General features: G+C 34.9%; 1 protein-coding gene across 1 annotated transcript in view; it reads right to left on the bottom strand.

Annotated features, from left to right (window-relative positions):
• The window catches only part of LOC113045877 (TGF-beta receptor type-1-like), a 37,321-nt gene continuing 20,843 nt past the window's right edge, over positions 1 to 16,478 (bottom strand). The window contains exons 5-9 of the mRNA XM_026206591.1: positions 16,171 to 16,338; positions 15,745 to 15,901; positions 11,301 to 11,425; positions 10,597 to 10,727; positions 1 to 4,616 (exon numbers count right to left, since the gene is read on the bottom strand). Coding sequence (XP_026062376.1) covers positions 4,491 to 4,616; positions 10,597 to 10,727; positions 11,301 to 11,425; positions 15,745 to 15,901; positions 16,171 to 16,338 — 707 coding nt within the window. The 3' untranslated portion in view covers positions 1 to 4,490. The remainder of the gene's footprint in view (positions 4,617 to 10,596; positions 10,728 to 11,300; positions 11,426 to 15,744; positions 15,902 to 16,170; positions 16,339 to 16,478) is intronic.

A 16,478-nucleotide genomic window follows, 5' to 3' on the forward strand; every position in this document is an offset into this window, starting at 1 on the left:
TTTGCAATAACCAATCATTTTTTTATTTATTCTTTCACCTTACTTCAAGAATGAATGAACCTTACACTGCACGAGAGTGTTCGAGCTTCATAATGATCAAATCGCCTCGTTTCAGAGGTGAATAAAACGTCAGGTCATGCACAGACTACCTTGTCTCCTTGAATTTAAATTCAGATTTATTCACACTGGTCCTTGAAAACCCCTATTTGAACACACTCGGCCTGAAAATTACGAGTAAGATTTTTTTAAAAACACATCTGTATATTAAGCCCATGGCTGTGAAAAAAGCAGCAGGTGGACTTTTAACAAATAGTGAAAGAAAGAACAAATGAGTTCGTAGACTTGCAGCAGCCAGTGAACCCCACATTATCCTTCAGAAATCATTTTAATATGCTGATTTGGCACTTGATAAACCTTTCAAGATTCTAAAGTCTAAAATAGCTGCATATATTTCAATAAGATTTCGTGTTAAAAAAAATTAAAGATTGATCAGTTTAAGGGAGCCTTGCTGAATAAAAGTACTGACTTTTTCTATGTGGGCTTTTATGCATAATCCAAATCGGCATCTTTGGAAATCATTTGTTCCCCTTTTCAGTTGTTGAAATAAAACTACAGATATACTGTACATACAAGAACACTGAAGAGACAACGTGGTGCACTGAAGCATTCAAAACACACCAAATTATCCAACGTAAAATAAGTACCTATTTATGAATTTCAAATGTACAAGTTTAACACTGAAAAACAGAAAGAGATATTCAGTACCATTTGAGCGTTCATCTCTTCATCCATTAACAGTGATTTATCGGACACTTCCTCGATCAGTCTGGCGAACGCTCCACTCTAAATGATAACATAAGACTCAAACATCTTTCGCATTTACAGAGATTGCCAAGCGTTTCAAACATTAGTTAGAGCACTGGAATACGATCATCATCTGCAATTTCTTCAATGAAACAAATAAAACATACAAACATTTCTCATTGCAAGCACTTTTTACAAATCAACGTCGCGTCTAAATGAACAAACCCTTATGTACACTGAGGTAAATGATCATATTTGTCCAAAGAGGTATGCTCTGACATGAGTTTTTTTTTTTGTTTTGCACTGTTTTTTTTTTTAAATGATGTTCCAGCTCTTGTTAGAAGCTTCAATGTCATCAAAATCCCACACTGCATTTACACCAACCACAGAGTAGGGACTTGATATAAAAAGGCTAGAATGACTGTCTGGAATGACTAAAACACAAAGGAAACTGACTGTGAATAACAAAATTTGTCTGCTGATGAACCATAACCCTGGAATGAACAAAGAAGAACAAAGGTATGACGTTTAAAATGCAGAAGATAGTTGCAAATACAGATTCATTCTGGTTTTCGGGGACTGGAAACACCAATCATTTGTGACTTTGCAGAAATCTTTATAAAACCGAGGCACTTGTTTCGCATCATGCACTGGAGAACACAGTGAGATTGCATATCATAGTGTAAGTGTTCCTGGCTGCATCCCACATCATTTCCTGCCTTTCTGAGCAGGAACTCGTTCATTCATCGAGTTCATGCCACTGTGGGTGGCAGAACAGTTTGGTGCTATTGTAGTGTGACCCCCTTTTAAGCTCAAATTGAAAATACTGAATGGAAATTGCTTTCTAATTACTGATACTGTAGATTTCTGCTGGTTTTTTGGCTTTCGATGCATTTTGCACCTCCCTTTCTCCATGCGCTCATTACTTTCCCCCTGGGTCATTACACAGAACTTAATTTCTGAATTTATATGCTTTGCTTCCTTTGTATGGATGAATTACTTGGATTGTTACCAACATCTTTCATGTCACTTTTAGAAATATATTTACTGAGAAAAATGGTGATGTGTTTAATACTTATTTCACTCGCTGTATATAAAATGTGTAAACTGACTCTTTAGTTGAAGTAAATGACCACAAACAACAACAACAACAACAACAACAAAACACTAAGAAAACTGATTCTTTAGAAAATGTCTGAGCTGGTGAGGTTGTGAATATCTAGACATTTGTTTCATTCTTTGACTAATGTTCTGAAGGCTGCTGGTGGTTGTTGGCATTGTGTTTTTAACAGAAATCCAGAGTGATGGGGAGTTATGAAAAAAATCTGTCATCAATTATTCATCTTTGACACAAATAAGGATATGTTTATTAAAACTAAATTCTATTTAGTCCATTTTGCTGCAACTATGACACTTCACAAAGCTCAATGACTTTGTAAAAAATGCTCATAATTCATGTCTTCAAAATATGAAGAACAACACAATGCATTTCTTTTAAATCTGGTCATTAACCCTTTCAACTTTTGGTTTCATGGACTTTCAAAGGAGGCACTGGAATCTCTCAGATTTCATTAAAAAGATCGTAATATGTCTTATTGTTAGTCTTTAAGTATTTACATCTTATTAGTTTGAAATTACATGAGGGTGAGTAATTGATGACAATTTTCATTTCTGGGTGAAGGATCCCTTTAAAGTAGCCTGGTTAACATCTTCAGATCCTCATCTTCAAACAGTGTCTTTGGTACACAGAGATTTCCTCCTGACTGGACTGTTAAAAACACCCCAGAAGATGTTTTTCGGTTTTATATCTGGCTGTCCAAATAATAACAGATTTCTTTCAAATGTCTACTGACTGTCTAAAAAGTTTTGAGATCACATTCATTGACTTTTAGCACTCGTACCTTCCAGCAATGAAAAAAATAATAATAATAATTAAAGGAGCACTTATTGCTTAGCTTGACCAAATACAGACACACAGAGTTACATGATACATCCACGAGATTCACGCGGCTCAAAGACTAGTGCTTAACTATATGCAGGAGGACACAATCAATATGCTGATCTGAATGAATCCGGCTCCATAAAAACAGCATTTACCGCAAAACTGGATAAGTCAATCAGAGGAACATGTACAGGTTATATACACAGAGCTAAATACATTAGATAGGTCATAGTTAGTGTCTTTCTGAGCTACATATATCCATGTTTTCTTAAAGAGATAGTTCACCGAAAGATTCAGTCAATAATTACTCCTTATGCTTTGTTCATCTTCAGAACACAAATTAAGATATTTTTGATGAAATCTGAGAGCTCTCTGACCCTGACAGCAAGGGTCCTACCACGATTAAACCACAGAAATGCAGTAAGGACATTGTTAAAACGGTTCACGTCACATCAGTCGGGACAGTCCTCCGCCATTATCGACGCATGCGCGTGTTGCTGCTGACGCGCACCTCACCTTGTTCATAAGCAGAGGTAAACAATGCGCATGTGTCGATAATGGTAGAAGACTGTCCCAGAAGAGAAGAAATCCTTGAATAAAGTCATCATTTGTTTTCTTTGCACACAGAAATATTCTTTATTAAATTATGGAACCACTAATGGAACCACATGTCCAACGATGTCCTTACGTGCCTTGATTGTGGCAGGACCCTTGCTGTCTATGCATGTACAGAAAGCTCTTGGTTTTCATCTAAAATGTCTTAATTTGTGTTCTGAAGAGGAACGAAGGTGTTATGGGTCTTATGAGGGTAAGCAATCATTGACATTTTTGGGTTAACTAACCCTGAACGTGCATGAATGAAAACTGTAAATGCTACAGAAAAATATAATCGAATTGCAACCAAGCACCGTCCATTCAAATATGCATTAAATCATACACATTCTTATTACAGTTACATAGATGTGCTGTAGCTAAGGCGGCCTTTGTACAAATGGCTTTTGATGACTAACCCAGTTTTCTGGCTGGTCCCTTCAGGCTCGCTCTTGGTCTCTGGAAAGAGAGTACGGTGAAGTCGCAATCCACATTATGAAACCACTTCCACATAATCAGGTGACTCTTTGGAGTTGCTGCGACAGCAATCAGCATTTTTTACTTTCAGTGTTTTCTTCAACTGATGAGTTGTTTGCAAACAAGTGCTTGGTGTAAATCCAATGTCGGTTGTAAAGAGACGTAGTGACTTGGCACCTACAAAGATACCTTTTTTTTTTTTTTTTACCAAATATGGTAAACAGGACTGATTCAGAGCAGTGGCACTTCCTGGGACAAACACTGCAGCGTGTCATTATGTACAGTATTTGTTTCTGTGTTAATCTAGACGTGAATATACGAGCATACAAGCAAATCAGATATGTACATCTACAGACAACAGGCTATATACAGAAACAAGTCCAAAAGGCTCAAGTCCAGTTTGAAAAGCACATCAATGACACCGAATGGCCATCTGTGGTTGTTGTTTGGTGACTCACCAGATGAAGCATGGCTGGTAAAGTTTATCTGAGGTGCTCTTGCATGATGAGGAGGTATCTGTTCATGGTCTTACAACAGTGAAACAGCACCAATCCTTTCTGGTCCCTCGATATTCCTGATTGAAGTAAACCTCCAGACCGGATGTAGGTCACGCGCTGTCCTCTCTAGATGCGTGGAGGGAGAGGACAGGCAGTGTAAAGATGATGAGAGTTGTGCTTTAGATCTTGATTCCTTCTTGTTGACTGAGCTGGGATAGAGACTTTTTCACACGGAGCGCCGTGAGGCGAGCACCTCCGTTGGCATACCAGCATTCCCTCATGATCTTTGCCATCACACGCAGGGCCTGCAGGCAGGAGGAGACAGATGCTATCACAGGTATAATTACTATGCTAAACACATTCCCTAATCTTCTTTTGCATCTCTTGCGTACATGCACAGAGAGAATGACTGCTAAAACTACTGAGCTTTACCGGCCATATATATATTGCAGTTACCAATCATTTCATCATTTGGCATTGGTGAAAGCTGGGTAATCTTTGTGTGCGTCCATATGCATTGAAAAAGAATTTGTCTTGAGTGAGCAAGTCATCGCAAAAATAATTTTTTTTGTGATTGTGACATCAAAATGAACTGGGAATTGTTACTATAATTACAATTTTGAAATTTACATCAGCCTATTTACTGTTGTTGATATGACTGCATGTTTTTAAAGATAAATATTCACGAGAGTACTGATAACGAATACGCAAACTATATAAACAGTTATTTTTGTCAATTGATATAAAGCTGGAATTAATATAAACATTCAAATAAGAAAATAAAATTGCCTTGGTAACTGAATAAAGCTAATTAAAATAAAATAAGCTGAAGTACTAAAATGATCAAAATTTTAATAGAATGAAAAAATAGAAAAACTACTAAAAATGGCGAAAGCACATTAGAATAACGAAATTGAAAGAAATCACTAAAAATATAAAATTTGAAGTCTAATTTAAAATATTATTAAATGCGATAATAGTATATAAATAAAAATGTTTATATTATCACCATAGTTTTGTTGTAAAAAAATTAATAATGGCACTACAAACATGTATTATTGGTTAACATGAGGTTGAATTGATTGTAAGGGAAATGTGTTGGAACCATACGCTAAACAACATATTTAACCTTTTTCCAGCAGGCATAAATATTTTTTATGTTCCAACTGACAAACGTATTACAAAACAGTGATATTTATATGACAAAAATACACTTACAATCAATACAGTGACAGCATGAAACTGGAACAAAATTATTCTAAATTAATGCTTTCAAACGATTAATCACATCCAAAATAAAAGTTTTACTTTACATAATATATGTATGTGTATTCTATACATTTATCATGTATATATAAATACAAACACATGAATGTATATCATTCAGAAAATGTGTATTTTTAGATATGAAATATATTTATAATATAAATTATGTGAATATAAATATAGACGTATATATATATATATATATATATATATATATATATATATATATATACATATATATATATATATATATATATATATATATATATATGTAAATAATAAATATACACAGAACACGCTTATTTTGGATGCGATTAATTGTTTGACACCACTATTCTAAATACAACTAAAAAAGCACTCTAGTTGATGTAAATTACATTTTCATACTGAATAAAACAAAATGTCCCTTCAACATAGCAGTCACTTTAGGTAAAAGCTAAAGTAAGAAGCTATGACCTCAATGAACTAAAGCACTTCTGAACAACCCTCTTTATAAAGCAATGTTGTAATTTCTCAACTCAAGTCATTTGGCTCCTCAAACTCTTTAATTCAAGAGCCATTGTCTCGCTTGTCAATTTTATGACCCTATACACTCTTAAAAATATAGGTTCTTCAAGTGATGCCACAGAAGAATCATTTTTGGTTCCACAAAGAACCATCTTTAAAGAACCATCTCTTTCTTTCTTTCTTTTTTATCATCTGAAAAACATTGTATATAGCTGCTTTTGAAAATGCTAGACATTCAGTTGTGTCTTTAATGCGGAGAGCATGAAGCATCTGCTATGGCCTTCTCTCGTCCTTTTTATCACACATTAACGTCTAGACAGCTCTTTCTATTAAACACACCTGCGCACACAGAAAACGCTCCAAACAAACTTTAACTCAGGTGAACTCTCAGTTTGACAAGCTTTAGAAACAGATGAACCTTCAGAAGGAAATTCATGTGAATCAGCACTTAGAAAGAGCGAGGCGCGCAGGTTCTTTGGGTCTCATCAGGACTGAATGTCAGAGTGTCATCTTAATTACACTGTCAGTATTTAACAAAAACGATGAGCAATCAGCAACATGTAAGTCACATCCAAAGTCAAAAAAAGGGTAATTAATTATATTTTTTTGACTGGGCACAGCATTCATCCTTGCAAACCAAAGCAAGTCTACTTCAGAAACATGAAAATAAAGTTCCTCTAAAGTAGGAGTAGGTGATCTGATGATTTTATATTGTAATCATTCTCAAAGTTGGAGATGGCATACCTGCTAATCTTGAAGAAATTTTATGAGTACTAGAACCTGACAACACACCGCCATTATATGCTCCACCATTGCACACACACCTGTGAGAAACCTATGAGATACCTAACACTATAATACGTATTATACTCAAAATATCCTTTCGCCAATTAAGATTTATTAGTTACTCCATAACATATACAAGTAGACCATAAATGTTATACAATTACTGCAATCACTCCGAACATTTTGTACAGAAGGCATAGCCCATGGAAACTTCTTCCACCTGAAAATATTCTCAGAAATAAGAGTAAACTGAGGACATTCTTTCTAAATTAATAAATCAAAACATTAAATAAATGTGCAAAATCAGCAGTTATCAATATCAAAATGAGTTTGCTAAAAACAAACTTTTTTCATGCATAGTGTTTAAACTTTTGCATTTTTTAATGTGTTAAAGGTTGCAGATTTGGCTTTTTTAAGTAGTGAATCAGTGAAAGTCTCTTTGTAACAAATGCTGCCTTTGGAGGCAATCATGACTTTTCTTGTCACCAGAGAACTAAACATCTCTGTGCTCATATCAATAGATTATTATTAATGTTGAAAAGAGTGGAGAATATTTTTATTTTATTTTATATATTTTTTTTTTATATTGTTTTTTCGGGGGGATAAATTGAAAGAACAGCTTTGTCTGTTACATATGTTACAGTTACATTTATTTGTTACATTTATATTATTTAGATCAAGCTTTTAAATGGTATAGTATTTCAATTGTTATTGAAACTTCATAATGTTTCACTTGATTATACATTTAGTCAGGAATTATAATTTGGAAAAAGTCTAACTAGTAAAATGTTTACACGTTATGTGAAAACTAGTACAAGTATATAAATAAATAATAAGAGACTTACTCATGTTTATTATCTCTGCTGAATTAAGTGCTTCCTTCTTTTTTTTCTGAGGAAATCAAATAATATTTTAACATATTTTGAGATGAGCAATTCACTTCTGCAATAATCTGCAGATTTCCTTCTTTAAAAAGAGTCCAACATTAGGTCTGTATTCCAAAGAGTCCATGAATTATAATTACTTAAGTCTGATTAGTGCACTTTCACTTCTATATTTAAAAATTGGAGGTGGCATTTAAAGGGTTAAATCATGTTGTAGTTAAATTTTCGAGCTGACTAGTTAGAAATTTAAAAAATATATATATATTTTTTTTAATTTCTTGTATATATATTAAAGATTTACTTTTGGTGTTTTGCTTTTATTATGATACAACAAGAAGCAAAGCAGGAAGAGAGAGAGAGTTGGGGGTGGAGGTGCGGATCGGGAAAGGTCCTCAATCAAAGATTCGAACTGTGAACGTGTGTAACTCAACAGCATTATATTTCGGTGTACTTGCCCACTAGGCTATCACGCCATGAATCAAATTTTAATTGCAGTTAATTCTAACATTTTAATTCTCGAAATTCTGAAAATGCTAATCAAGCTAAACTGATCATTGTGCCGCATTAAGTTCCTTTACTGTAAATCGGTGTGCTCCCTAAAATCAGAATCAGTGAAACCATGAAAAGTGCCAGTCATATAAGAGTGTATATGTGGATCATGACTGTTCCCTAAGGAGCTTTTAGTAAGCTTAAAGACGGAACAGAACAAGGAAAAGTAAAATATACTTGGGGTTTCAGGCACGCTCCCAAATGGTCAAATATAAACATCAATGTATGTGTTGAGCACTAACTACAAGAAGCGTGTTACTGCAGCTAATGGAAGCGTAAACAATTATTAACTCTGTGGGGTAATTACCTTTTCCACACAGGGTGTAATAGAACTTTCTTCATAAATGACAAATGTACTGTTTTTTCATTCTCAAAGGGTCACATTTATGCATTAATTTCAGTGTTGTTACTGTTAAAGCAGACCTATTATGCAAAATTGACTTTTATGAGGTATTTGCACACTGATGTGTATCCACAGCTTATGTAAACGATACTTTTAACTTTTTTCATATGTAAGAATGTATTGGTTTGTGTTTTTAATATATGAACTCAATATTAAAGGTTTTTAAACTAAAGTGCCTTTTCCTTGTTAGCTAATGGCTTTGTCCTGTTTACTAACTCAAGTCTACTGAAGATATAAATATTCATACATGCATATAAATACAGTTGCAGTGCAGACGCACCAGCAACTTGCTCATGAATGTTGCTCTCGATATGTCCTCCGATATGGTGGACAGCTTACGTATCGACCCATAGAAACAGCCGCTAATAGGTAATCTACCTATACATATTTATGGGGACAAGACCTGTCCATGACTGGGCACAATCTGCCCTAGCATAGACCCTGCTTTGCAAACGATGCCATTAAAATGCAGGACTTGCACAGAAGTTGATTCTCAGAAATGGATCAATACCAACTGTCGTGGTCCAACTCCATATTCAGCACACACAAGAACCTCACTTTCTATTTTGTTCATGTTTTCAAATCACCTTTCTGAATGTGCTTGTTAACACAAGTGCCATGTTGTTATTTTAATTTTGAACACAAAAAAGCTTACCATCTGTATAATTCATAAACACCTTAATTGCTTCTTTAAAGTAAGTAACGACATAGCTCTAGTCTCTGAATACAGTTAGAGGCAATGGTAGCTTTAGCATATTAGCCGTACAGTGAGCTAACAAGCACTTTCAGAAAGGCCATTTAAAAACTTTCACAAAAATTCAGTGCGGTACTTGCATGTTTTGGATATGAAGTTGGAACACAAACAGTTGGTATCGATCCATTTCGAATATCTGAAGCATGAGCTGTAAAGGCTCCGCCCTCTTCAGGAAGAGGGTTAGCAGTTCATTTGCATTTAAAGAGACACACTCAAAAACAACATGTTTTTGCACCTAAAAGGGTAATTCAATGGTATAATAAATGATCAGTATGGTATTTTGAGCTGTGACTTCACAGACGCATTGCAGGGACACCTGAGACTTAATAATATGTCCCCTTAAACTAAAACTAGGTTTTTATTAACTGAAATCAATCTGAAACAAGATAAGAATTAGATGAAAAACTTGCTGGAAATTATAAACGTTGCCTTGGCAGCTAAGTTAAATTAGTTTAAACTGGAGTACTAAAATGATAAAACCTGAAATAAAACCAAATTAAAGCTAAAAGGAAATAAAAACTAATAAAAATCACAAAAGCCTATAAAATTTAAAGGATTTTTTTTTTCAAAATATATAAACAATAAAAAAAGTGGGTTGGTTGAAGGTCTGATGACATTCAATGTAAACATTTGATAACAATTAAGATGATCAGATAGGGACCAAACATTTTTTTCACAGCACGGGTCCCAGTATTTAATCCAGCATGTCATTTTAGGTCTGATCTAATAAGCTTGTAGCTCTGCATCTGCTCCCCCACCCAAAAAAACACTCACAAAATGTGAAAATCAGAAAACAGCCTTTTAATATTGGGCAGCGCTATCATGAAATGTGTCTTTTACATTTGCAAGCTGTGATAGCTCTGCAGACGCTTAGTTAGATTAGAGGCTTTTTACGACTGCAAATTGGATGTAATCGAATCTTCCCTTTCACAGCAGTGAAAAACGCTTCAAGATAGAGTGAAAACAGAGTGCCACCTCCAATTAAGATGATTGTGTAGAACAAATGCTTGAAAGAAATCAGAGGAAAAGCAATTTAATATGGATCAACAAGATGAAAATGGGCACTTTGGGGCAAATAGATCATCTACAAACAAAACCATCCACAGAAAAAGGAATAAAGCTGAAGAAGCACTCACCTCGCAGCTCTGCCACCTGTTAGGGATGTTGGCACGAAGCTTTTGGTCACACACTACCTGCTTCATGTCCTCTATTGATGGATCAGATGGTACAAGGTCATAGTAGGGCAGCTGGTAGTCCTCATGGATGCCTGAACAGAGAATGTAGCCCACAAGAGCATATTTATATACACTGTTATAATAAAAGAGTATTGTATCTAATATGTAACAGAAAGTAAATCCAAAAACCTGAAATCAATCTGGGATGAATTATAATTAGTGATGTCAAACAATTAATCGCATTCAAAATAAAAGAGTTTGTTTACATAATATATGTGTGTGTGCTGTGTATATTTATTGTGTACATATAAATACACACACATTTGTATATATTTAAAAAATATTGAAATGTATATACATTTTTATTCTTATATTATATATTATATATAAATATATGTAATATATACAAAAAAATTCTCAAATATATGTATTTATTTATACATAATATACACAGTATGCACACATATTATGTAAACAAAAACTTATTTTGGATGCGATTAATCATTTGACAGCTCTAATTATAATACAATATAACATATTACACATGAATTATATTCTAATCAGATAATAATAATAACGAGAAATGTTGTAATGCAATTGTTTTTAAATTAAACTACATTAAAAAAAAAATCCAGTCATTATCATAATTTATCACAGCGTCGTACCTCCAATTGAACACCTGCGAGCAATTTCCCAAAACACCAGACCCAAGGCATAGATGTCTGCCCTTTTAAAAGACTCGAAGTGCTTCATGTTAATAGTGTCATCCAGCACCTCAGGGGCCATATACCTGTGAACATGACAGATGATATTAGAATATTATTTACACCCTTAACTCGATTTCTGCACTTGCTCATTTTCACAAACTTTACAAAACCTGCAGGAATGAACTACACATTTTCTGTGAAGCGTGACTTTTGGTGAAATATGCAACAATTTTCTGGGAAACATAATCAAGAAAATTAAGTATTACAGTCAAATGAATAGAGAGATAAATCTCATTAGATAGTGGTTACAAGAGATAGTTTCAGCAAAAAAGAAAAGAAAAAGAAAAAAGATGGCTGTGAAAATAAATCTGCATTTTTTCAAAAATCCTTTTGATCTTTCAACAAGTTCATGTTGGCCAAAATTATTGACAGCCAATTATTACAATGTCCATTCCCTAAGATAACAGCTCTGAGTTTTCTACTACAATGCCTGAAGAGTTTAGAGAACATCTGACAAGAGATCAGAGATCATTCCTTCATCCAGAATCTCTCCAGATCCGTCAGATTCACAGCTCCATGTTGGTGCTTCTTCTCTTCAGTTCACCACACTCATTTTCTACAGGGTTCAGGTCAGAGGACTGGGACGGCCATGGCAGTTCATTTTGTGCACAGTGACCCATTTTTGTGTTGATTTTGATGTTTGTTTTCCTGTTGTAACATCCAACCACAGACACATTATGCGATTTCTAACAGAGGCAGTCAGGTTTAGATTTTTGATCTTTTGGTGTTCGATAGAATCCATGATGCAATGTATCTGAACAAGATGTCCAGGACCTCCGGCAGAAAAACTGGCCCACAACATTAAAGATCCAGCAGTATATTTAACCCTAGACATGGGGTACTTTTTATCCCTGTTTGAACTAAACCCATCTGGTGGGTTTGCTGCTGAAAAACTCTTTTTTTAGTTTCGTCTGACCATAGAAGCCAGTGGCATTTGAAGTTCCAGTCGTGTCTGAAACTGAACATGCTGGAGTTTGGAGTTTGGATCATTTTTCTTGAAACCCTCCTGAACAACATGTGGTGATGTAGGGGTTGTTTGATTATTTTTTTTTACTCCAAGGCTCAACTAATCTCTGCAATTCTCCAGCTGTGATCTTTGGAGAGTCTTTAGCGACTCAAACTCTCCTCCTCGGCCTGCATCAGGATGATATAGACACACGTCCTCTTCCAGGTAGATTTGTAACATCTTTAGTTGATTGGAACCCCTTATTTATTGTAATGATAGTGGAAATAGGGATTTTCAATGCTTTAGCTCTTTTCTTACAGTCACTTTCTATTTTGTGAAGCTCAATAATCTTGTTCTGCACATCAGAACAATATTATTTGGTTTTACTCCTTGCGATGGATGATTAAGGGCTATTGGGCCTTTGTGTTCTTCATATTTATAATCCTGTGGAACAGGAAATCATGGCTGGACAATTTGATGCTCCTAGTCACCCTGGTGTGTTCATTTGTAAAAAAAATATCAATGGTAATATACTTCAAGAGATATTTTACTCAAAATAATTTCTAGGGGGGCCATATAAAATATAAACATATAAACTTGTTGGATAATATGGCAGATGGCAACAGTTGCTAAGGTAGGCATGCTGAAGGCGGAGCTTTAACGGTTCAGCTGCTGTGGGTGTATTGTGGGTTGTACAGTGGCCTAAAACACAGGCTTCCTTTGAAAACCATTAAGACGGAGCTAGACGACATCACTCAAGTGAGTCCTAGGGGGACAGAAGACTGTGAGGAAGCACTTTGACATTCAAAAATCACATTCCGTTATCATCAAAACAGGACATGGTAGTGGGAGTTGTATACGGGAATATATGAATGTCGGTGTGTGGGTGTCACAGTCTGTCACACTTAGCAGTAGTCAAGGTAAGTGTGTGTTTGTGTGTGTGCATGTAGTGTCCAGGGGGTATAGAAGAGAATGGGTGCACCGCTGAGAGCTTCTAGCAGTAGATTCGATGTGACACACTCTTGTGGTAACCACAGGAGGAGTAGCGTCCCTACAGCACTGTCCTTCACAGCACACATCTCAAGATCTCAGGCCTGTTGAGGGGGTCCGAGAAGTGTGCTTCCACTCTCAAAGTTTCGGTAGAAGCTGTTTTTAGACTAATGAGAAACTTTTGAGTTCTGAAACTTGCAGGATGTTTTTTATCAGACCTCTTAAATGTGTCTATTACTTTAAATATATGTGTATATAGGTATGAAAATGAGTATTTAAGTAGATAAAAATTTTATTTGGATGAATCACGCCATTTTTGTGTGATTAATTGCAATTAATAGCACACATATCATGAAATTGAGCACACAGCATTTATCTTGTTTAACCAGGGCTCCAGACAAAAAATAAATAAATTAAGTAGCCATTGGCTCCTATGAGAAACAAAATTAGGTACCGAATTATTTTAATAGGTGCCACAGAATAAACATGATTATTTTTTTAAACACTTGAACATTTCAGTCATAATGTCATATTTATGTATCATCTTTTCTTGTCCTTATCAGCATTTTATTCCATCTTGTAGATGTCTAGAAAAATAATGTTCACTTAAAGTGGAAACTGAATGTCTGTAAACTAAACTATATATAGTCACAAAGAATTGTTTATTACAGAGAATTTACTTTACCATAACTATGTCAGCATCACTTGGCCATTGAGTGTAGTTTGCGCTCCTCATCAATGCATCCTTTAAATGTTGTCACATGTTTTTCAAACTTCCAGTCTGTTTTTTATTAGTAAAATGCTATTTTATAGGAGGTGTTGAATTTTATCTCTATCATGCACACCACAGGTTAAGTAAAAATAAAGCGCATAATTTAGCGCATATTTAGCAAAATGCTTCTCTTTATAGCTTTTTTTTTCTTCTAGGTGACTAATGAGTTTATGGACACCTAATGGTTATTCTGTGGTAAATGGATTGTTATTTGCCATAATTAAATTTTTACACATTTTCCACGGTCTGAAACAATGAATGAACAAAGACATTTCAGTATGTTGTACTCTATGCTATATTATAAAACAGCCTAGCTTTTGATGTCCATTCATATTTATTTCATACTATAAAAGTAAAGAAAATGATATGAAGGGTTCGCGTGATGCCACAACTGATGTGTCGCCAGCGCTGGTTTTCAGAAGAGATGAAACTGTTTTTCCACTAAACTTTGATGAACATTGTCTCAGTTCTGTTATACCAACATAAAAATTGTGGTCACCAAACAATCAGGGGAAAAGGCATTAAATTGAAGTTTTAAATCATAACATGTAAATTTATATAGCTGCCAGTGGCAATCTCAGCAAAAATGTCACTCGCAAATTTATATTTTTGGTAAAAGTCTGGATCCCTGGCTGATCTAAAATATGATCATGCAGAATAAGGCATTAATATGTGCTTTCGAATGCTAATAAACATCAAATATGCTAGCAATAGTCAAAGTGTTACTATATATATATATATATATATATATATATATATATATATATATATATATATATATATATATATATATATATGACCTTGAAAAACAGTCATGATACTGTATATTTATGATATATTTATGTATTATTTTATGTCGTTTTGTTCTTCATTTCTAAATATTAAGCAGGAAAGCAGTTTTTTGCCATTATTTTCTAGATTCCTTTTGAGATTTCATTATACTTTTATTAAAGAATGTTGTAAACAAGTCATTTTTGTATTAATTTGTAATATGAATAAACCAAAAAATAAATACAAATATATAACTTTACATAAAAGAAATCAAAAGATAATAATAAATAAAATCAAAAAATATTTATTATATTAATATTTAAAGCATACTGCTTAAATAAGGTCTTCTTTTCCAAGAAATTTATTGTTTTGTCATTGAAGGTTTATCATAGATTATGTGTAATCAAGTTTTAATTGCATTTTGAACAAATGTAGCAAAAAAAAAAACCTTATTGACCTGTCTACAACAGCTTCTATTTAGTTGTGAGTGGGTAAAGGGATAAAGGGTGCTTGTTATGTCACTTCCTTTTTTATTTCTGGACTTTTCTTACCCTCTACTTCACAGAACAATCCAGAGTAGACAGGGAAGAAGGTGTGAGAGCAACAAACAGGCGCAAAGTGCTTTCATACGAAACGGCTCACATTAGCGCCTGACTCCCTCTCTTTCAGATCACACACAAGCTGTAATCATTGGGTGTTTCACAAAATCAATATTCCCAGGAACACAAAGCCCTCAGCTCAAGCAAACACTCTAGTTAGGAGCCGTATCGCTGTGCAATGGAATACAAATGTGGGAGAGCGTGTGTCTGTCGACTGGATCGAGACATGTCGCTGTGAATGCTGCAGAGTGACGAATTACTGACCTTTTAGTGCCCACTCTATGGTTGGGTGCAATATCAATTGTGTCTGTGGCTGAGTCGTGGCGCACAGCCATTCCAAGGTCAGCAATGCAGCAGGTACCATTCTTCTTCACTAAGATGTTTTTGGATTTCAGATCACGATGGGCAATTGCAGGCTTACCTGAGGGTTAAACATAAAACAGTACAGGATGAAACACGACTTCTATTTGATTGTGGGCGGTCTCTTTCATCTGGAGTTTTCTTTAACAGCAATACATTTTGTTGGTCCCTTTATTTCCATCTACTTGACTGCATTTAAAACATCACAATTATTTTTGTGGGAACTTGTGTTAGAACAGAGTATTTCTATTAAAATCTGTGCATTTTTATGTAAATATGGCTATGTTTCAGGAAGGATAAAAGAAAAGTGATCTGTGTATTGATACTCACCCTGAGTGCCTACAATCTCCATATGTAGATGAACCAGACCACTGGCGGTGGAGAGAGACAGCTTGATCATGCCCTCTACTGTGACCGTGTACCTGTTCAGGTAGTCAAAGAGCGAGCCGTGCTCATGGTAATCAGAAACCAGCCAGAGCTGAGTCCACGTGCCGTTATCTAAGATGCACAGAGAGAGAAACCACTGAATGCTCTGCGCTTTGAGGGATAAGAGAGTGTAAGCACATGTGCTTTTAACTTCTATCAACATCTGGCAGCTTTTAAGTTTCTTTATAGGAAAATATTTTCAAGAATTTGGC

The sequence above is a fragment of the Carassius auratus genome, chromosome 27 (genome assembly GCF_003368295.1).
Source record: "Carassius auratus strain Wakin chromosome 27, ASM336829v1, whole genome shotgun sequence".
Taxonomy (NCBI): domain Eukaryota; kingdom Metazoa; phylum Chordata; class Actinopteri; order Cypriniformes; family Cyprinidae; genus Carassius; species Carassius auratus.